Consider the following 23,214-nt stretch of genomic DNA (forward strand, 5'->3'; position numbering starts at 1 on the left):
TTTTAGAGGGCATTTCATCTTTAACTTGCTTAACTGTTCACAATAACAGTAATTTTGACCAGGGTCGCCCAAACTTTTACATGCCACTGTATCTCTTAGTGTTTGTGCCCCTGATCTTCTAAGACACTAGCATCACCCCAGTACTAAAAAAAATTCTGCATGTTAAAGTTACAGTCCTGGAAATGTAGTTTTGTAGTTATTAGGTGACCCCTTATTTATAAACAAATCATTATCCTGATAATATTCCTAGATACTATAGTAAGTCCACTTAGTATTCAATTTATTACTTTAGTTGCAAGTCTACAATATGTTTCTTGAGTGTTGCTGCAAAAAACTGCAAACATTATTCCAACTGTGCTCGGACTAGTGTTTTGTAAACTTGTAGAACTATGATAATGTCATGTATGTTCTTTTTTGTCACACCCATGATCCTATTTATCTTTGCAGCGTCTAGCTGTCACTGTTGATTACATCTTTAAAATGTGTTCCAGACATGATTTTGTGGCATTTTGTGAGCTAGAGCATTTCAGAGAAAACTTTGTTTCAAGATCCCACCAGGGACTCTGGAGAGAAACAAGACTAGTCCAGCACCTTTCCCCTCCCTCCTGGCTGGCTTCTCCTTGAGACGCTCACCTGCGTTGGTGCCGGACTAGTCTGGTCAGAGCATTTCAGACAAAAACATATCTGGCTGTAATTATGCAGCCAGATCGTGATTTATGCCGCCTGTGTTTTAGGCAACATGAATTGACATGAGAGGTTCCCTTTAAAGTAAATAGGACCCAATATGGACTGTGTGGTACACCACTAGCCAGAGCCCCCAATATACTTACATACCCCCAACCAGTTTTTTCAATGATCTACATATAGATAATTTCCAAGCTTTCTCATTTTTCTCACCTACCTTATATGCAACACATTATCAAATGCTCAAAAACTTGAAGATAAATAACATGGTGTATATATGTCCCACAATCCACTCGAATTTCTCAGTCTCATCCAGAACTTTTCTCATCATAGAAGTTGATCATATTAGTTTGATGGCTCAAATCCTTCATAAACTTCATGCTGATAAGGAGCTCTCCATTTATTTTTATTCAGATACTCGAAGTTACTATCTCTTAGAATACCATCAAACCTTTCACATAAAATAAAGGTTAAAGTTTTCCACATTCCTTATGTGCCAGTCCTGTGGAATAGATCTTCTAAATATAGAATGCTTAAATGTTAAAAATAATGGTCTGTCTATCACTATATACCATCTGGACCCGCTGGTTTGTCTGTTTTATTCTTTTTAAGGCAGCACTATACTTCTGCCTGGGCTAGACAGACAACATTTAATGAAGAGTTTACTTTATCCTTCTGCGATTCACGTTGAGAAAAAGAAATGTTTAATAAACTTGCTTTCTTCTCATCACCCTCCACAATTCCTCCCTCGTTACTTTTTAATGGGATGATACTCTTAGTTTTAATATTTTTAGTGTTCATGTAGCTGAAGAAAATTTTAGGCTTAGTTTTATTCTTTTTACTAATGAGATTTTACTAATGACTTATTGTTTTTCTGGTTTGAATACATTTTGACAATGTATTGCTTCATTTATATTTTTGCTTATCTACAATGGTTTCCAAACATCATCATGAAAGGTTTGTAGGTTTCATGAAAGTGACTTTTCAGAAAACCCTTATCACGAGTTGCAGTTTATTTTGAAAAATAGTGAGCTCAGCAGCTCTGCCGAGAAAGTGTAATGAGCAGCTCAGAACAGTAGACCTAAGTGACTGCAGTGCTGTCAACCTGACATCAAAGCTGCAGATAATAACAGTTCTTGGGAGTAGCGGGGAAGGCTGGAACCTGGGAGAATGATTAAAGGACAGTTTGTGGTTTTTTTTTTGTTTTTTTAAACAAAAATAAGCTACACCTGAGGACAGGATAAAAGCTTATCCAGGTTGCAGATTTTTGCAAAAATGTCCCTAAGTGGATTAACAACCAATCCTACCCAGGATACTTGCAGTTAAAACTAGAAGTTTACATACACTATATAAAAAGACACATATGCATGTTTTTCTCAATATCTGACGTGAAATCAGAATAAACATTTCCCGATGCGTTAGAATCGGGCCACCATCTAGTTATTAATATTTGCCAAATGCCAGAATAATGAGAGAGACAATGTTTTAAGGTATTTTATTACTTACTGCAAAGTCATAAGTTTACATACATTTCATTAGTATTTGGTACCATTGCCCTAAAAGTGAATGACTTGAATCAAACGTTTGGGATCTCCTTCCACAAGCTTCAAACAATAGTTGGTCATAATTTGGGCCCATTTCTACTGACAAAACTGGTGTAACTGATCCAGGTTTGTAGGTCGCCTTGCTCGCACCGGTCTTTTCAGCTTTGACCATAAATTTTCAATGGGATTGAGATCAGGGCTTTGTGATGGCCACTCCAGAACATAGACTTTGTTATCCTTAAGCCACTTTGTTATCATTTTGGCAGTATGCTTTGAGTCATTGTCCATTTAGAAGACCCATTTCCATCCAAGCTTTAACCGATGTCTTGAGATGTTGCTTGAGTATTGCCACATAATCTTCTTTTCTCATGATGCCATCTATTTTGTGAAGTGCACCAGTCCCTCCTGCAGCAAAACAACCCCACAACATGATGCTGCCAACCCGTGTTTCACAGTTGGAATAGTGTTCTTAGGTTTCCAAGCTTCTCCCTTTTCCTACTTAACGTAATGATGGTCATTATGCCCAAAAAGTTCAATTTTAGTTTCAGCAAAAGATGTCCGAACTCCTAGGACAGAATTTACAAGGTAAACACCACCAAGTTAATAGTACAGAAGGGGGGGAATGGGGGAAAGGGATTGCAGATAAAAATTAACCTTTATATAACATTTTAAATGAAATAATCATTCATCATAAACATGTATATTGGATCACAGTGTGTGACTATTATTTTATAAGCACCACTGTGACCCACCAGATCACAAGTGATTAAAATTCAGAGTTATAAAAATTAATGTGAAATGGAATCCAAGCCACTGACCCTAAAATTCAGGGCTGGATTCTAATTTCACTATTGGGCACTCAAATGTTATATTCTAAATTTAGGAATCTTTGTTAGGAACAAATTGTAAATGTAGGAAGGAAAGAGTGCACAATGTGATTTTTTTTTTCTCACGGACAGTCAGAACAAGAGAAATATTGGTCATCTGAACAGCCCTGTTAAATAACATGGGTGAGTGTGCTGTCTGTGCTTTTCAATCAAAAATTGTGCACACAGACACAAACACTTAACCAGTTGGTAACTACTAACAGATGCAAGAAGCTTTTCTAAATTGAAAAATCAACCAAGACTTTTATGCTGGAAATGAGGTGTGGGTAATAGTAGCTTTTCCAGCTCTCCAACACTTTGCAGAACACCGAAGAGCCTGGCTTCACCGCATTCAGGACACGTGGAGCTCACAGAGAATGCAGTTATTTCTTCCTAGGTAACTACGAAGCCCAGCCAAGGGTTGAGAACAGATATGGAAAATCCCACTTCTGCTCCAAATAAATTCTTTTGAAAATCTTCTGGATTTTGCCTCATAAATATTCATTCATATCTGTGTTGCATTACAGTTCCTTACTTATTAGTCAAAAATGTAATTAAAAAAAGAGTAGGAACAGAAAATGAAACCATTTGGTTTAGCGAGTCAATTGTCTTTCTCAAGTTTACTTTAAGGCCACATGCATACGTTCAGTATTTGATGAGTTTTTTACCTCAGTATTTGTAAGCCAAAAGCAGAAATGGGTGAAAAATACACAAGTCTTGACGTGTTTCTATTACACTTTTCCTCTGATTGTTCCACTCCTGGTTTTGGCTTACAAATACTGAGGTAAAAAATTCACCAACGTGTGCAAATGGCCTTACTGTTCTGAAGACAGCTGGCTCTGCAGTGTTAATAAATAGACTTAGCTATCTTATTAATCAATGTCCATCCCTTTATCAAGCCATGCCCTATGACTTAGCGCATTTAGCCAAACCAGTGTCTTCTCCCAAAGGAAAAGACAATGATCTTTCTTGAGCATTAATAATCATTAGAGACATTGTTAAAAGTACGCCTCCACCAAAAAAATAACAGTTTTTACCACAGCTAAGCATAAAATTCCATTAATGTCTTAAAAAATACTTTTAGCCGCAGGTGCGTATAAATCTAGGAGGTCTGAGTCAGTAGTCACTGTGTTTCCCTATAGCACAAGGAAAGTCACCAAGGGTGGACTTATTGCAATGAGAGCAGAAAATGCTGCTATGATGCTGCTGGGGAGAACCGGCCTGTTTCTGGTTGGTCATTTCCCCATTTCAACCCCTTCACGACAAGAGCAATTTCCGTTTTTGCATATTCGTTTTTTTCCTCCTCTTCGTCCCAGAGCCATATTTGTTTTAGTTTTTGTCCACATAGACATATGAAGACTTGTTTTTCGCAGGACAAATTGTTCTTTTGAATGACATCATTCATTTTACCACAGTATACTGGAAAACAGGAAACAAATTCAAGTGGGGAGAAATTGTGTGGAAAAAAACATAATTCTGACATTGTTTTTTTGGGAATTGTTTTTTGCTTCTACATTTTGCAGTGAAAATGACTTCACAATATAATTCTGTTCATCAGTACGATTAAGTCAATACCAAACATTTCCAGTTTGTATTATTTTAGTGGTGAAAAAAAATAAGAAGTTTGCAAAAAAAATATTTGGGTGTCTCTACTTTCCGTGACATATAATTTTTTATTCAGTCAAAGCTGTGTGTTAGCTTATTTTTTGTGGGGCAAGATAAAGTTTTTATTGATACCATTTTGGGATAGATGTGACATTTTGATTGCATTTTACAGCCTTTTTGTGGAATTGCAGCTATAAAAAACGAAATTTTGGCATTCTTGATTTTTTTTTTGTTTACCGATGAGGTTACATTTTTTTTTACTTTGATAGATCTAACTTTTGTGATGATACCATACTGTATATGTTTTGTTTGCTTTTTCCCTTTTTTATGTAATGTCAATTTATCTTTCTTCATCTGTTCTTTATCTTTCTTTTTAAAATAAATAAACTTAAGTTCAAATCACCCTCTTCCCATCCCGTTGGGGATGATTTGAACTTATGATTTTTTTTTCAGATTTTTATAAAACATTTGTTTTACTTTTCACTGTTCTTAATAGTCTCCTCAAGGGACTCGAAGCTGCGATCGCTTGATTGCTTGTGCTATATACAGCGGTGCTACAGCATCGCTGCATATAGTAAAAATCACGGTTCCTTTGAAGCCCAACCACAGGCACACCATTGAGTGCATGGAATTACATGTCCTCCATGCCAAGACCTGTTAAATGCCGCAGTCAGGTGGAGCTCCACTCCATCCGCAATGTTAGAGGCAGATCCTGCCTGTGATACACAACCATCACCTGACCGGTATGGGGCGAGCTCAATCAACAGGACATGGGTGTGTTACATCCGCTCTATAGAAAGCCTCCTCATTTCAGAGACTCAAAATTATTTGGAGAAATTAATTTTACCGTAAATAAAAAGTTAATTTATAATACTTTGTAGAGAATCCTTTGCAGGCAATGACTGCCTGGAGTCTGAAAGCCGTGGACATCAGCAAACGCTGGGTTTCCTCCTTTGTGATCCTTTTCTGTGCCTTTACTCCAGCTGACTTAAGTTGTTGGCTTGTTTTTGGATCTTTTTGCATTAAGTTTTGTCTTAAGTATGTTAAATGCATGCTCGATGGATTTGAGATTTGGTGATTGACTCGGCCATTGAAGAATATTCCACTTCTTTGCCTTAAATTCCTGGGTTGCTTTCGCAGTATGTTTTGGGTCACTGTCAATCTGTACTACGAAGTGCCATCCAATCAACATTGCTGCATTTGGTTGAATCTGGGCCGGAAAGTACTGCATTTTGTATACTTCAGAATTCATCTGGCTGCTTCTGTTTTCAGTCATATCATCAATAAACATTAGTGATCCAATCCCATTGGAAGCCATGCATGACCATCCTATCACACTGTCTCCACCATGTTTTACAGAGATTTGTTGTGCTTTGGATCATGAGCCATTCCAAGCCTTCTCCATACTTTCTTCTTCTGGTGCAAGTTGATCATAGTTTCATCTATCCAAAGAATGCTTTTCCAGAACTGTGCTGCCTTTAGATGTTTTTAAGCAAAGTGTTATCTGGCTTTTATATTTTCTTGTGGTGAACTCTATGTATTTACTCTCATGAAGTCTTTTTAAGGTAGGCTTAGATACTGAAACGCGTACTCCATGGAAAATGTTCTTCACTTGGGTGGATGTTGTGAAGGGGTTTTTCTTCACCATGGAGCATCATCCACTATTGTTGTCTTCCATAAATGTCTAGTCCTTTTTGAGTTTCCAAACTTACCAGTGTGCTGTTTTTTTTGCAGAATGTTTCAAACTGTTGATTTGGCCACTCTTAATATTCTCAAATGGATTTGTTTGTTTCTCCTTTTTTTCAGTCTAATGATGGTCTGTTTCTCTTTCATTGAGAGCTCCTTTGACCTCATGTTGTGGGTTCACAGCAGCAGCTTTCAAATGTAAATGTCACACCTGTAAAGGTATTGTCACACTAGACGATATCGCTAGCGATCCGTGAGGTTGCAGCGTCCTCGCTAGCGATATCGTCCAGTGTGACATGCAGCAGCGATCAGGCCCCTGCTGTGCTGTCGCTGGTCGGGGAAGAAAGTCCAGAACTTTATTTGGTCGCTGGACTCCCCGTAGACATCGCTGAATCGGCGTGTGTGACACCGATTCAGCGATGTCTTCGCTGGTAACCAGGGTAAACATCGGGTAACTAAGCGCAGGGCCGCGCTTAGTAACCCGATGTTTACCCTGGTTACCATCCTAAAAGTAAAAAAAAAACACTACATACTTACCTAACGCTGTCTGTCCTCCAGCGCTGTGCTCTGCACTCCTCCTGCTCTGGCTGTGAGCGTTGGTCAGCCGGAAAGCAGAGCGGTGACGTCACCGCTCTGCTTTCCGGCTGCCCGGCGCTCACATCCAGACCAGAGAAGCAGAGCGCTGAGGATAGACAGCGGTAGGTAAGTATGTAGCGTTTGTTTTTTTACTTTTTAGGATGGTAACCAGGGTAAACATCGGGTTACTAAAGCGCGGCCCTGCGCTTAGTAACCCGATGTTTACCCTGGTTACCCGGGGACATCGGGATCGTTGGTCGCTGGAAAGCTGTCTGTGTGACAGCTCTCCAGCGACCAAACAGCGACACTGCAGCGATCCGGATCGTTGTCGGTATCGCTGCAGCGTCGCTTAGTGTGACGGTACCTTAATCAGCTCCAGACCTTATACTTAGCTTAACTGATGACTAAATGAGTGAATAGCCTATGCAGCCCATTGAAGAGCTTTTGAGATAATAGTCCAATTACTTTTGGTCCCTTTAAAAAGAAACAGCTACATATTAAAAAGTTATAATTCCTAAACCCTTACTCTAAATAGGATGTGAATACCATCAAATTAAAGCTCAGAGTCTGCACGTTAAGCCCATATTGATTACTAGATGGTGGCCCGATTCTAACGCATCGGGTATTCTAGAATATGTATGTATATAGCAGTCACATACTATATAGCACAGGCCACGTAGTATATAGGAGCCATGTAGTATGCAGCATACAAATAGTACGTGGCCTGTGCTATGTAGTATGTGGCTGCTATATACATACATACATATTGTAAAATACCCGATGCGTTGTATATAACGCAGCCCATGCAGTATCTAATACAGGCCACATAGTATACAGCAGCCATGTAGTATATAGTACTGCCCACGTAGTATATAGCAGCCATGTAGTATATAGTACTGCCCACGTAGTATACAGCAGCCATGTAGTATATAGTACTGTCCACGTAGTATATAGCAGCCATGTAGTATATAGTACTGCCCACGTAGTATATAGCAGCCATGTAGTATATAGTACTGCCCACGTAGTATATAGCAGCCATGTAGCCCATGCAGTATTTAGCAGCCATGTAGCCCACGCAGTATTTGGCAGTGTGGGCACATATCCCTGTTAAAAAAAAAAGAATTAAAATAAAAAATAGTTACATACTCACCTCCTGGGATCCAACGGCGCTGTGGTGATGGGCACGCGGCTGCCGCCATCTTCCGTTCCCAGGATGCATTGGGAAATTACCCAGAAGACTTAGTGGTCTCGCGACACCGTTAAGTCTTATGGGTAATTTTGCAATGCATCGCTGGGAACGGAAGATGGCGGCAGGCGTGAGCGGCTCTGCGGACTACGGAGGGTGAGTATAGCAGGTTTTTTGTTTTTTTATTATTTTGAACATTACATTTTTTTACTATTGATGCCGCATAGGCAGCATCAATAGTAAAAAGGTGGGGACACACAGGGTTAATAGCGGCGGTAACGGAGTGCGTTACCCGTGGCATAACGCGCTCCATTACCGCCGACATTAACCCTGTCTATTTCTAGACATAATTGTAAATCTGTAATTTCTTCTAAACTCCTTCAGCACCACCACCACAGGGAAATGAAGTAGTAAACAATTTATATTGAACTCAAAGGGCATCTATGTAATATAAACAGTAGTTGTACTGGGTAACCCAGAGTAAGGTCGCTATTTGTAGGTTTGTAGTCTGGCTAATAAATGAGGATCAGAATTGAATAGAAGGATATTTGTAAATGGGGTTTCTACAGCATGGACCAGTGATTTGCACGGGGGAGGGGGACCCAATAACAATTGCAACATGACTTTTACATATGTTTTTTTTTTCCTTGTAGGTATATTGGTGCACTTGGAGCCAGAGTAATATGTGATAATATCCCAGGTCTTGTCAACAAGCAGAGACAACTTTGTCAGAAGCATCCAGACATCATGCAAGCCATTGGCGAGGGAGCTAAGGAGTGGATCAGAGAGTGCCAGCATCAATTTAGGCACCATCGCTGGAACTGCAGCACCCTGGACAGGGATCACACAGTCTTTGGTAGAGTCATGTTAAGAAGTATGTTATCATGCCTAAAACTTCACCTAAAAAAACCCAGAAAATATTATGACATGGTGCTAGAATATACATATTCCAATGTGGTGTGGTGTGTGGATGTTTGACTTTAAGGTGTAAGGTGAGTAAGATGACTATGATAGATAACTGAATGGTAACATAGTCACACAATTGTGGTTAGGACAAAAATATACACTTAAATTAGACCCCATAAAGTAGTGATCACATTTGTTCTTTATAGTAGGTTTTTGCTTTTGATTCGAGTAAAATTAAAGTGTTGTTCTCAAAATATCAAATATCCCCTATCTTTAGGATATCGCATAACTTTCTTATCGCTAGGGTTCTGACCAGCAATAGGAAGAAATCCAGAGAATGAGGCTCTGAAACCGCTGACTGGAGTGGAGGTGTGCATGCTTGGCGTGCAGAGTATAGCATTCAACTTTTACCTTCAGATCTAATGAGCCCCATTCTTTGGGTTACAGAGACCCAATATCAGAATTGCTTCTGGTCTCAACAGTCAGACCCCCATCTATTAGCAAGGTATTACTTATCCTATAGGAAAGGGATAACATGATTTTTGGGTGGAGCAACTATTTCAGAAACATTTTTGATGCATATATTTATTTTGGCTCTCATTGCTTAAAATCTTGTCTGAGATGGGAACAAAAATGTTTTCTTGTTTTCTTGGCACAGCACAATTTTTAATCACAGACCTTTATAAGTATCTGGACTTATCCTCATAAAAACAACCTGTGGACCAAAGTAAGGCAGTTTCTAGAAAGAAATCAAACTTTTTTGTAATTTTTGACAACCTAGTTAAGGCAGTGTCCTGCCTATGCACAGCATACAGATAAAGCAACCAATCACTGGTGTGTGTGGGAGGGGTTATACAGAGCTCAGCATTCAGAGAACTGGTAGATCTGCAGCAGAGAAAACAGCGATTTTTTTTTTCAAATTTGTAACAAGCAGGCCAGTAAGTGATACATCACTGGAATCAGGGTTTCTGTGCTTACATCATTCTGCTCTCATAGAGGTGGAAAAATAAGTGACAGATACACTATAAATCAATGAACTGTGTAAAGTATGGATCTGCTGGTTGCTTTACAATGAGTAATGCTTTTTGTAGCCATTTTGGGCTTTGGTTAGTAGATAAAGATCCTTCTTTATCAACTCCCTAATATTTCATATTTCCCTACGTTACTGACAGAGTTCCCACCTTGCAGCAGACACATTAGGTTTAAAACATTCCCTCAATGATTTTGCGCTATTACTTAAATTTTATTATCTTTAAAATCGTGCTATCAGGCGGCACCACATGTGACTATCATTTTGGTTGCATTGCTATTGAGGTTGTTGCCTAGACCAGGAATGGTCCCAAGGGGCCACATGAGATACCGTGATTTTTGTGGAGGAGGAAACCAACAGGCTTAACTTAATTCTTCTCATCATTATTATGATTTCATATTTTTATCACTTAATATTGAGCAGAGTAGAGTCTGTTGACTAGCTGCGACTGCTAATACATATTGTGATAGAGCGTCTTGTAACATGTATTCTTATCGATAGCAGTCAATCAAAACCAAGTATATTACTGCTTTTTATAAAGTTTCTAAAAGAAGTAAGTAAAACTGATCCTGTTATTCAGCTCTTGTACCTTCACCAACAGCTACCAACACACTATGATGTCCCCACAGTACCCTCACACAGTATGATGTCCCAACACAGCTCCCCACAAAGTATATCCCCACAAAGCACCCACACAGTATCTCCCCACTTAGCCCCTAAGCTGTATGATGACCCCAGATAGCGCCTTACACGGTATGATATCTTTTCACAGTCCTTCCACACAGTATACTGCTCCCACGCAGCTCCTCAAACAGTATGATGTCAACACAAAAGCCCACCACACAGTATAGTGTCCACAGAAAGCCTCCATTGCATGATGTCCCCATACAGTGTGATATTCCCACGCAGCCTCTCACCAGTATGATGCCCCCACAAAGACCCCCATGCAGTACGATGTATTTCTGCAAATCCAAGTGCCCCCCTCCCTTCTGTGACCCACAGTGTGCCTAAACCACATGTTTGGCATTTCTGTAGTGATGCGAGCCCACCTAACTTGTGGGTTCATGTCTCCAGAAACATAAGCTGGGCATAATGTATTGGTCACTGCAACATACTGATCACTGCAATGTGCTGGTCACTACAACGTACTGGTCACTGCATCATACTGGTCACTACATGGCAGTTTGCAATTTTCACTCAGCAACATCCACTGCTGCTTGTTTCTGGAAAACATCCATCGAGTCAAAATTGTCACTAAACCTGTAGATAAATTCCCAGAGGGGTGTAATTTCCAAAATAAAATGGGGTCACTTGAGGGGGGATTCTGCACTTCTGGCACTGAGAGGCTCTTTATATGTAATCCGCAAACTATCTGTATAAATAATTGTCTAAGGGTTTGTTTGTCTATAACCGAAATCCCGCGTCACTGATTGGTCGCGCCCGTCCGGCCTCGGCGAATCAGCGTTCATAAATAAACTACATACATATACTAGAACGAGAATAACATGGAGGACAGTCTGTGAGGGAGAGAATAACATGGAGAACAGTCTGTGAGGGAGAGAAGAACATGAAGGACAGTCTGTGAGGGAGAGAAAAACATGAAGGACAGTCTGTGAGGGAGAGAATAACATGGAGGACAGTCTGTGAGGGCGAGAATAACATGGAGGACAGTCTGTGAAGGAGAGTATAACATGGAGGAAAGTGTGTGAGGGAGAGAATAACATGGAGGACAGTGTGTAAGGGAGAGAATAAAAATGTTCCCTGTTTTTAAGTTTATCATATGGTAAAATAAATGGTGTTTTTGAAAACTATAAGTCATCCTGTAGAAAACAAGCTGTCATACAGCGATAGATGACTGATAAAGTTTTGACTCTTAAAATAAAGATAGGAGAAAAACAATAGCAGTGTGTCCATTGGGTAAAAGCATAAATGTAAGCACCAATGTTTATATGAATATTAGATGGTGGCCCGATTCTAACGCATCGGTTACCTACTATATAATCATCTAATTCTGTCTGTTTGTCTGTAACGGAAATCCCGCGTCGCTGATTGGTCCCGCCAGCTGCCCGTGACCAATCAGCGAGAGGCCCAGTCTGGCCGCAAATTGGCATGGGATTTGAACCATGCTTCGCTGATTGGTCACACCCAGCCGGCCACGACCAATCAGCGATATTGGCTCAAGATTTAAACCCTGCTGCGCTGATTGGTCGCACTCGGCCGGCCGCGACCAATCAGTGATATTGGAGTGGGATTTAAACACCGCTTCACTGATAATGTATATATTTTACCCAGAAAATCCTGTGTATTCATTGGATTATTCTTAAATCTTCATAAATAAACTACTGTATTTTCTGGCGTATAAGACTACTTTTTAACCCCTGAAAATCTTCTCAAAAGTCGGGTATCGTCTTATACGCCAGGTGTCGTCTTATAGGGCAGGTGCAGAGTAATCTGCGGTCGCCGCATATTGTGGGGGGAGCGACCCCAATGACGAGGTGAGGGGGCACCTCACCGGGAAGGTGTAAGTGAAGCAGAGAAGGAGATAATAGGATTCAAGGGCGAGCCAGATGAGTGAAAGAGGAGTGTTTTTCTAGCCACAGCCCCGCTCTCTCTCTCTTTTTTGCATAACCCTGGCATCTCAGACACTGACAGTTTGCTTCACTTACACCTTCCTGGTGAGGCGCTCCCTCACCTCGTCATCGGGACCACTCCCCCCCACTATATACGTCGACCGCAAATTGCTCCGCACTCACCCTATAAGACGACACCCGACATATAAGACAACCCCCGACTTTTGAGAAGATTTTATATTTTAACTGGAAAAGTTGGGGGTCGTCTTATACGCCCAGTCGTCTTATACGCCGGAAAATACGGTACATACATATTCTAGAATACCCGATGCGTTCGAATCGGGCCACCATCTAGTTCTACAATAATTTGATTTCAAGGAGTCACGAAGGAGTCAAGGAGTCAAGGATGTACTCAGGAGAAATTGCGTAACACATTGTACTGTTTATTTTCTCCTATTACCCCTTTTGAAAATTATAAACTTGGGTCAAAGCAACATTTTAGTTGAAAAAAATAGTAAAAATTCATGTACTCAGTCCAATGTTATACAAGTTTGTTAATTAGTTTAAAATATGAGATCACTTGTGAAGATCTCTGCTTTTTTGACATGTTAAGGGCTTTTCAAATGTGACATGGTATCCGCAACCTATTCCAGTCAAAATAGCGCTCATTCCCTTCCGAGCCCTGCCGTGTGCACAAGCAGTCGTTTTACAGCAAATATGGTGTATCGGCGTACTCAGGAAATTTTGACATTCATTTTCTCCTGTTCCCCGTGTAAAACTAATTAAAAATTGGGGCTTAAACAACATTTTTGTGGAAAAATATGATTTTTTTTATTTTCAAAACTCAACATTATAAAATCCTGTGAAGCCCCTGAGGGTTTAAGGTGCTCACCACATATCTAGATAAATTCCTTAAGGGGTCTAGTTTCAAAATGGGGTCATTTGTGGGGGTTAACACTATTTAGGCACCTCAAGGGCTTTCCAAACACGACATGGTAACGACTATCAATTCCAGCTAATTTTGTATTCCAAAGTCAAATGGCGCTCCTTCCCCTCAGAGCCCTGATGTGCACCAAAACAGTAGTTTTTCTCCACATACAGCACTGGCAAAAATTAAAAGACCACTGCAAAATGTTCAGTTTGTCTGAATTTTCTCTTTATAGGTATATTTTTGAATAAAATGTAAATTGTTCTTTTATTCTATAAACTTCTGACAACCGGTCTCCAAATTTTCAAGCAATAAATTTTGTATTTTTTTTCTGACAAAGAAAAACTGTCAAAATTAAAAAAGCAGTGCTTTCAGACCTCAAATAATGCAGAGAAAACAAGTTCATAATCATTTAGAAACAACAATACTAATGTTTTAACTCAGGAAGAGTTCAGAAATCACTATTTTGTGGAATAAACATGATTTTTATTCACAGCTTTAATGTGTCTTGGCATGCTTTCCACCAGTCTTTCACACTGCTTCTGGCACAGAAATGTAAGCAGATCTTCTTTGATGGCTTGTGACTATCCATCATCCTCTTGATTACATTTCAGAGGTTTTCAATGGGGTTCAGGTCTGGAGATTGGGCTGCCCATGACAGGGTTTTGATGTGGTGGTCTCCTAATTTTTGCCAGAGCTGTATGTAGTATCAGCGTGCTCAGGAGAAATTGCAAAACAATTTTGGATTCCATTTTTTCTTGCAACCCTTGTGAAAATAAAACATGTGGAGCTAAAATAACATTGTTTTTTTATTTTCATGGCTCAACATTATAAAATTCTGTAAAGCCCCTGAGGGTTCAAGGTGTTCACCACACATCTAGATAAATTTTTTGAAGGGTCTAGTTTCCAAAATGGGGTCTTTTGTGGGAGGTTTCCACATTTTAGCCACATCAGGGACTCTCCAAATGCGACATAGCATCTGTTATCGATTCCATATACTAGAAGAAAAACCTTCGGTACAGCACGAAGTCTTGGAGCAAGACTATGCTGCTGTGCTGAAGGTTTTCCTTCTACTATATTAATGTTTTTTCCGGATGGCACTGCTTTTTTAGGGATTGTGTACCTCTTAAGCCTTATTATACTGCAATTGATTCCAGCCAATTTCGCATTCCAAAACCTTCTTTTCTGAGCCCCTCCATGCACCAAAACAGTAATTTTCCACCACATATGGGGTATTAGCGCACTCAGGAGAAATTGCACAACAAATTTTATGGTGCATTTTCTTTTGTTACCTTTGTGAAAATTATAAATTTGGGGCTAAAGAAACATTTTATGGTAAAAAGTTATATGTTCATCTTTTCCTTCCACATTCCATTAATTGCTCTGAAGCATCTAAAGGGTTAATAATCTGCTTGCGTGTGGTTTTAAGCACTTTGGGAAGTGCAGTTTTTAGAATGGTGTCACTTTTCAGTATTTTCTGTCTTAGTCCCCACAAAGTCACTTAAAAAATGGAAAAATGAGAAATTACTGATTTTAAACCCTTTTTAACCCTTGTAAATTCATACCAAAAAATCTTATGTGTCAAAAGTTGATGTAAAGTAGACATGTGGTAAATGTTATTTATGAACTATTTTGTGTGACATAACTCTCTGGCATAAAGATTAAAAGTTTGAAAATTATAACATTTTCGCCAAAGTTTTGATATTTTCAGAAATAAACCTTTATAACTTTATAAAGAACAAATTTTACAACTATCATGAAGAACAATATGTCCAAAAAAAAACTCAGAATCAGTATGATCCATTGAAGCGTTCCAGAGTTAATACCTCATAAAGTGACACTGGTCAGAATTGAAAAAAATTTGCCTGGCCACAAAGGCGAAAACAGGCTCTGGCGCGAAAGGGTTAGGGTATGTGCACACATATCTGTGATGGCTGCAGATATTTCAGCAGCAGATTTGATAAATCCGCAGTGCAAAACCGCTGCGGTTTTTACTGGAGATTTATCGCGGTTTCTATTGCAGATTCCGCTGCAGGTTTACACCTGCAGTTTTCTATTGGAGCAGGTGTAAACCTGCAGCGGAATCCGCACAAAGAATTGACATGCTGCGGAATGTAAACCGCTGCGTTTCCGCGCATTTTTTCCACAGCATGTGCACTACGGATTTTGTTTCCCATAGGTTTACATTATACTGTAAACGCATGGGAAACCACTGCGGACCCGCAGCTGCGGATCCGCAGCAAAATCCGCAGCGTGTGCACATACCCTTAGGCTGCCGTCACACTAGCAGTATTTGGTCAGTATTTTACATCAGTATTTGTAAGCCAAAACCAGGAGTGGGTGATAAATGTAGAAGTGGTGCATATGTTTCTATTATACTTTTCCTCTAATTGTTCCACTCCTGGTTTTGGCTCACAAATACTGAGGTAAAATACTGACCAAATACTGCTAGTGTGACGGCAGCCATATACTTTAATTAAAAACTCCCTACCATTACACTATCTAACCGCTTTATGTATTTTTTTACTATTTCCTCTTTGATGCCTCTTCGTTTGAGAATCCCAGTGCATGCTGGAATAGTCAAACCAGTCATCATCATAAGGTGACATATAATGGCATCAAACTAACTTTACCATTCAAACTGACTTTTGTTCTTTAAAAGAAAATCCAATATACTCAATTATAGCGCTAACAAGTGCCCAGCAGACAAAAACGGCAGCACCTTCCTCAAGCAAAATTCCATGTGATGCAAAACAGAAATCTATTTGGCCATGGCTGAACGGTATGTATGTTCATTAACACATTCTTTGGTGGTGGGGTGTGTAAATCATTGCTCTTCACAGGCACACCCATTAAGTGACTGGGCTGATATGTTAGTTCACATTGTGCAGTTACCTCATTGCTGAAAAATTAGAATTGTACTAAAACAATATGTTAGGAACAAATTAATATAATTCAGAATAATCAGAAATGTTTCAAGTTGCCCTTTGTTGATCAAAGGATATGTTTGCACTGTAAGTGGTATACATATTTTTAAATTTTAAGAATAAATAGAAAAAAATGTCAAGAGAACAAATCATACAGAATATGTGAACGGTGTTCTCAGTGTAGGGTTAGCTTCCCATGAATAGCATATATCCAATAAAAAACAGATTTTTATTTATTTATATATAAACATAATGGCACATGATAAAAACGATAAGAGAAAAGAAAAAAAAAACATTTCAGGTGGTTAGACCACCCTTAATCATACACAAACTTGGATAAAAAATGTAGATCCCATTGTGCAGTGCAACCTTTGAAACCTAATTAAACTTTGCAAGGAATACATACAACAGTGAATGAGAGAAGCATAGAAGGAAAATCAGTGTGAACCCTTAGGGCTCATCTCCACTTGTGAGAAAAACGGACGAGTGCAATCCGATAAAAAATCGGATTGCACTCGGACCAATGTTTTTCAATAGGTGACATTCCATTAGCGATTTTTTTCCCAGCCGAAATCGGACTGAGAAAAATCTGTGTCGGCTGAGAAAAAAATCGCAGCATGCTGCGTATTGCTGAGATTCTCGGACGAGACTCGCCAATGCAAGTCAATGGGTGCGAGAAAAAAAACGCACAGCACTCGCACCATGCGAGTGCTGTCCGATTTTTACGCACCCGTGTCCTTAGAAAAGCCGGCAATTCAGCGCAGAGTACATTAAAATCACACTGACAGGTTAGATGAGAGTAGATATACAGTTAGGGCCAGAAATATTTGGACAGTGACACAATTTTCGCGAGTTGGGCTCTGCATGCCACCACATTGGATTTGAAATGAAACCTCTACAACAGAATTCAAGTGCAGATTGTAACGTTTAATTTGAAGGGTTGAACAAAAATATCTGATAGAAAATGTAGGAATTGTACACATTTCTTTACAAACACTCCACATTTTAGGAGGTCAAAAGTAATTGGACAAATAAACATAACCCAAACAAAATATTTTTATTTTCAATATTTTGTTGCAAATCCTTTGGAGGCAATCACTGCCTTAAGTCTGGAACCCATGGACATCACCAAACGCTGGGTTTCCTCCTTCTTAATGCTTTGCCAGGCCTTTACAGCCGCAGCCTTCAGGTCTTGCTTGTTTGTGGGTCTTTCCGCTTAAGTCTGGATTTGAGCAAGTGAAATGCATGCTCAATTGGGTTTAGATCTGGAGATTGACTTGGCCATTGCAGAATGTTCCACTTTTTGGCACTCATGAACTCCTGGGTAGCTTTGGATGTATGCTTGGGGTCATTGTCCATCTGTACTATGAAGCGCCGTCCAATCAACTTTGCAGCATTTGGCTGAATCTGGGCTGAAAGTATATCCCGGTACACTTCAGAATTCATCCGGCTACTCTTGTCTGCTCTTATGTCATCAATAAACACAAGTGACCCAGTGCCATTGAAAGCCATGCATGCCCATGCCATCACGTTGCCTCCACCATGTTTTACAGAGGATGTGGTGTGCCTTGGATCATGTGCCGTTCCCTTTCTTCTCCAAACTTTTTTCTTCCCATCATTCTGGTACAGGTTGATCTTTGACTCATCTGTCCATAGAATACTTTTCCAGAACTGAGCTGGCTTCTTGAGGTGTTTTTCTGCAAATTTAACTCTGGCCTGTCTATTTTTGGTATTGATGAATGGTTTGCATCTAGATGTGAACCCTTTGTATTTACTGTCATGGAGTCTTCTCTTTACTGTTGACTTAGAGACAGATACACCTACTTCACTGAGAGTGTTCTGGACTTCAGTTGATGTTGTGAACGGGTTCTTCTTCACCAAATTAAGTATGCAGCGATCATCCACCACTGTTGTCATCCGTGGACGCCCAGGCCTTTTTGAGTTCCCAAGCTCACCAGTCAATTCCTTTTTTCTCAGAATGTACCCAACTGTTGATTTTGCTACTCCAAGCATGTCTGCTATCTCTCTGATGGATTTTTTCTTTTTTTTCAGCCTCAGGATGTTCTGCTTCACCTCAATTGAGAGTTCCTTTGACCGCATGTTGTCTGCTCACAGCAACAGCTTCCAAATGCAAAACCACACACCTGGAATCCACCCCTGACCTTTTAACTACTTCATTGATTACAGGTTAACGAGGGAGACGCCTTCAGAGTTAATTGCAGCCCTTAGAGTCCATTGTCCAATTACTTTTGGTCCCTTGAAAAAGAGGACGCTATGCATTACAGAGCTATGATTCCTAAACCCTTTCTCCGATTTGGATGTGGAAACTATCATATTGCAGCTGGGAGTGTGCACTTTCAGCCCATATTATATATATAATTGTATTTCTGAACATGTTTTTGTAAACAGCTAAAATAACAAAACTTGTGTCACTGTCCAAATATTTCTGGCCCTAATTGTATGTCAGGGAGACACCTATATATTTATATTTATATTTAATGCAGCGCAAGACAGCTTTAAAGCTGGTAATTCAATTACCGGCTTTTGCTTTCTCCTTCCTAAACCCGACATGATATGAGACCTGGTTTACATACAGTAAACCATCTCATATCACCATTTTTTTTGCATATTCCACACTACTAATGTCAGTAGTGTATATGCAAAATTTGGCCGTTCTAGCTATTATATTTAAGGGTTAAATGGCGGAAAAAATTAGGCATTGCAGAGAAAAATATATATTTTTTCTTTGTGAATTTTGCCCCTCTTTTGTAAAACTATTATCATTCAATATTACCAGAGAGATTTCACTGTGGGTGTGAAAAAAAATCAAAATGACAGGATTGCAGAATTTTGACTGCCACAACTCCACAAAAAAATGCATTAAGAAGAGATCAAAGCATCTACTCCTCTTAGGTCAGACCTCATCTGGAATACTGTGTCCAGTTTTGGGCACCACATTTTAAAAAAGACATCAACAAACTGGAGCAAGTTCAGAGAAGAGCGACCAGAATGGTGACTGGTCTGCAAACCATGTCCTATGAGGAACGGTTACAGGATTTGGGAATGTTTAGCTTGCAAAAGAGAAGACTGAGAGGAGACTTAAAGGGAACCTGTCACCCCAAAAATCGATGATGAAGTAAGCCCACGTCATTAGGGGCTTATCTACAGCATTCTGTAATGCTGTAGATAAGCCCCTGATGTTACCGGAAATAGGAAAAAAAAGGTTAGATTATACTCACCCAAGGGCGTTCCCGCGGTGCGGTCCGGTCCGGCACCTCCTATCTTCATTCCATGATGTCCTCTTCTGGTCTTCACATCGCGGCTCCGGCGCAGGCGTACTTTGTCTGCCCTGTTGAGGGCAGAGCAAAAGTACTGCAGTGTGCAGGCGTCGGGCCTCTCTGACCTTTCCGGCGCCTACGCACTGCAGTGCTTTGCTCTGCTCTCAACAGGGCAGACAAAGTACGCCTGTGCCGGATCCGCGGTGTGAAGACAAGAAGAGGACATCATGGAATGAAGATGGGAGGCCCCGGACCTGACCTGCAACACCCATCGGAGCGGGACCGTCCCTGGGTGAGTATAATCTAATGTCTTTTTCTCCTCTTTCAGGTAACATCGGGGGCTTATCTACAGTATTACAGAATGCTGTAGATAAGCCCCTGATGCCGGTGGGTTTACCTCATCATCGATTTTGGGGGTAACAGATTCCCTTTAATCGCTGTCTTCAAATATCTCAAGGGCTGTCACATTGTAGAAGGATCATCTTTATTCTCATGTGCACAAGGAAAGACTAAAAGCAATGGGATAAAACTGAATGGGAGACACAGATTAGATATTAGAAAAAACGTTTTGACAGTTAGGGTGATCAATGAGTGGAACAGGCTGCCACGAGGTGGTGAGTTCTCCTTCCATGGAAGTCTTCAAACAGAGGCTTGACAGACATCTTTCTGGGATGGTTTAGTGATTCCTGCTTTGAACAGGGGGTTGGACCAGATGACCCAGGAGGTCCCTTCCAACTCTACCATTCTATGATTCTATGATCATGAAAATAAAACAAGCCCTCACACAGTTCCATCAATGAAAAATGTTATGGGTTTTGGAAAATTATGACTCAAGCAACATTTTTTTTTTACTAATTTCGAATTTATTTTTCACAGCTTAAACCACAAAGTATGCATTTTTAGCATCATTGTAATCATACTCACCTGGAGAATCATATTTCCAAGTAATTTTTCTGGAGAATAAATGCCAAAAAGCAAAACCCAAAAAGCAGTTGTGGAATTACGTTTTTTTTGCAATTAAAATTCACTTGGATTTTTTTTAACCATTTTTCAGGACTCTGTATGATAAAATAAAAAAAACAAACCATACTATTACTTTATCAGTGGGAAAATGAAACAGTTATGACTCTTGGAAGAAGAGGTGGGGGTGATGAAAGTGGAAGAATGAAAAAATAATACTACTTTGGGAAGTCGAATGTAAATATCAAGTTCATGTTGTTATTATTTGGAAATGGTACAGCTGGTATCTGTAGTTCTCAAGTGAAGAACCTGTTGGTATTAGATGTACTGAGTTAACCAGCCAAAAAGACACAGTGATAGGAGGAAAATCCTCTTGCGACAGGAGGCGTTTTGAATTCTGTAATTTAGCATGCGATATCCGGTCTAAATTTGAAGAATGACCTACCATATCTTTATGAATGAATGGAGGTTGTGAATTCTCCCTTGTAATCTAACCTTTCCCCCAACCAAAATTTATAAACTTACAGTATAGCATGTTTTTATAATTTCTGTCATATGTTATATCTAAACCATTGTGGGATGTCCTTCTATAGGAGACACGCAAAATATTGTATTGGTCCAATAGAAAAAACTCCTCCAGCCGAAAATCCAGGTAAAAAAATAGAACTTTATTCCAGTGTGATTAGAAAACGAATGACATCTTCAATTTCATCCAGCAATGTAATATACATTTCCTACTCGTTTCTGACTGTAAAGCAAAATATTTTGCTTTTTAACAGAATCTCGTCTATTATATGATTTTATAATTATGTATTTTAGATGTCAGCTCTGACTTCAATCATGGTGCTGTTCAGAAACCTACTCTAGGGGTTCATCTCCACTTGTGTGAGAAAAAAACGGTCCAATTTACGGACCGAAAAAACTGATGTAACGTCTGCGAGTGCCATGCAAGTGCCATGCGAGTGTCATGCGAGTGTCATGCGAGTGTCATGCGATTATTTTATCGCAACATCCGTATGACATCCGTATTGCTGTCCGATTTTTACGCACGGGTCTCCCTTGAAAAGCCGGTAATTCAGCGCAGAGTACAGTAAAATCACACTGACAGGTTAGATTAGAGTAGATATATACACATAGAATAGGTATATATATACAGTTAGGGCCAGAAATATTTGGACAGTGACACAATTTTCGCGAGTTGGGCTCTGCATGCCACCACATTGGATTTGAAATGAAACCTCTACAACAGAATTCAAGTGCAGATTGTAACGTTTAATTTGAAGGGTTGAACAAAAATATCTGATAGAAAATGTAGGAATTGTACACATTTCTTTACAAACACTCCACATTTTAGGAGGTCAAAAGTAATTGGACAAATAAACATAACCCAAACAAAATATTTTTATTTTCAATATTTTGTTGCAAATCCTTTGGAGGCAATCACTGCCTTAAGTCTGGAACCCATGGACATCACCAAACGCTGGGTTTCCTCCTTCTTAATGCTTTGCCAGGCCTTTACAGCCGCAGCCTTCAGGTCTTGCTTGTTTGTGGGTCTTTCCGTCTTAAGTCTGGATTTGAGCAAGTGAAATGCATGCTCAATTGGGTTTAGATCTGGAGATTGACTTGGCCATTGCAGAATGTTCCACTTTTTGGCACTCATGAACTCCTGGGTAGCTTTGGCTGTATGCTTGGGGTCATTGTCCATCTGTACTATGAAGCGCCGTCCAATCAACTTTGCAGCATTTGGCTGAATCTGGGCTGAAAGTATATCCCGGTACACTTGAGAATTCATCCGGCTACTCTTGTCTGCTCTTATGTCATCAATAAACACAAGTGACCCAGTGCCATTGAAAGCCATGCATGCCCATGCCATCACGTTGCCTCCACCATGTTTTACAGAGGATGTGGTGTGCCTTGGATCAAGTGCTGTTCCCTTTCTTCTCCAAACTTTTTTCTTCCCATCATTCTGGTACAGGTTGATCTTTGTCTCATCTGTCCATAGAATACTTTTCCAGAACTGAGCTGGCTTCTTGAGGTGTTTTTCTGCAAATTTAACTCTGGCCTGTCTATTTTTGGTATTGATGAATGGTTTGCATCTAGATGTGAACCCTTTGTATTTACTGTCATGGAGTCTTCTCTTTACTGTTGACTTAGAGACAGATACACCTACTTCACTGAGAGTGTTCTGGACTTCAGTTGATGTTGTGAATGGGTTCTTCTTCACCAAATTAAGTATGCAGCGATCATCCACCACTGTTGTCATCCGTGGACGCCCAGGCCTTTTTGAGTTCCCAAGCTCACCAGTCAATTCCTTTTTTCTCAGAATGTACCCAACTGTTGATTTTGCTACTCCAAGCATGTCTGCTATCTCTCTGATGGACTTTTTCTTTTTTTTCAGCCTCAGGATGTTCTGCTTCACCTCAATTGAGAGTTCCTTTGACCGCATGTTGTCTGCTCACAGCAACAGC

The 23,214-nt window shown here is 39.9% G+C and overlaps 1 protein-coding gene across 1 annotated transcript in view; it reads left to right on the forward strand.

Annotated features, from left to right (window-relative positions):
- Positions 1–23,214, forward strand: part of WNT2B (Wnt family member 2B) — a 170,352-nt gene that overhangs the window by 89,421 nt on the left and 57,717 nt on the right. The window contains exon 2 of the mRNA XM_069761730.1: positions 8,801–9,021. Coding sequence (XP_069617831.1) covers positions 8,801–9,021 — 221 coding nt within the window. The remainder of the gene's footprint in view (positions 1–8,800; positions 9,022–23,214) is intronic.

Source organism: Ranitomeya imitator, chromosome 3 (genome assembly GCF_032444005.1).
Source record: "Ranitomeya imitator isolate aRanImi1 chromosome 3, aRanImi1.pri, whole genome shotgun sequence".
Taxonomy (NCBI): Eukaryota; Metazoa; Chordata; class Amphibia; order Anura; family Dendrobatidae; genus Ranitomeya; species Ranitomeya imitator.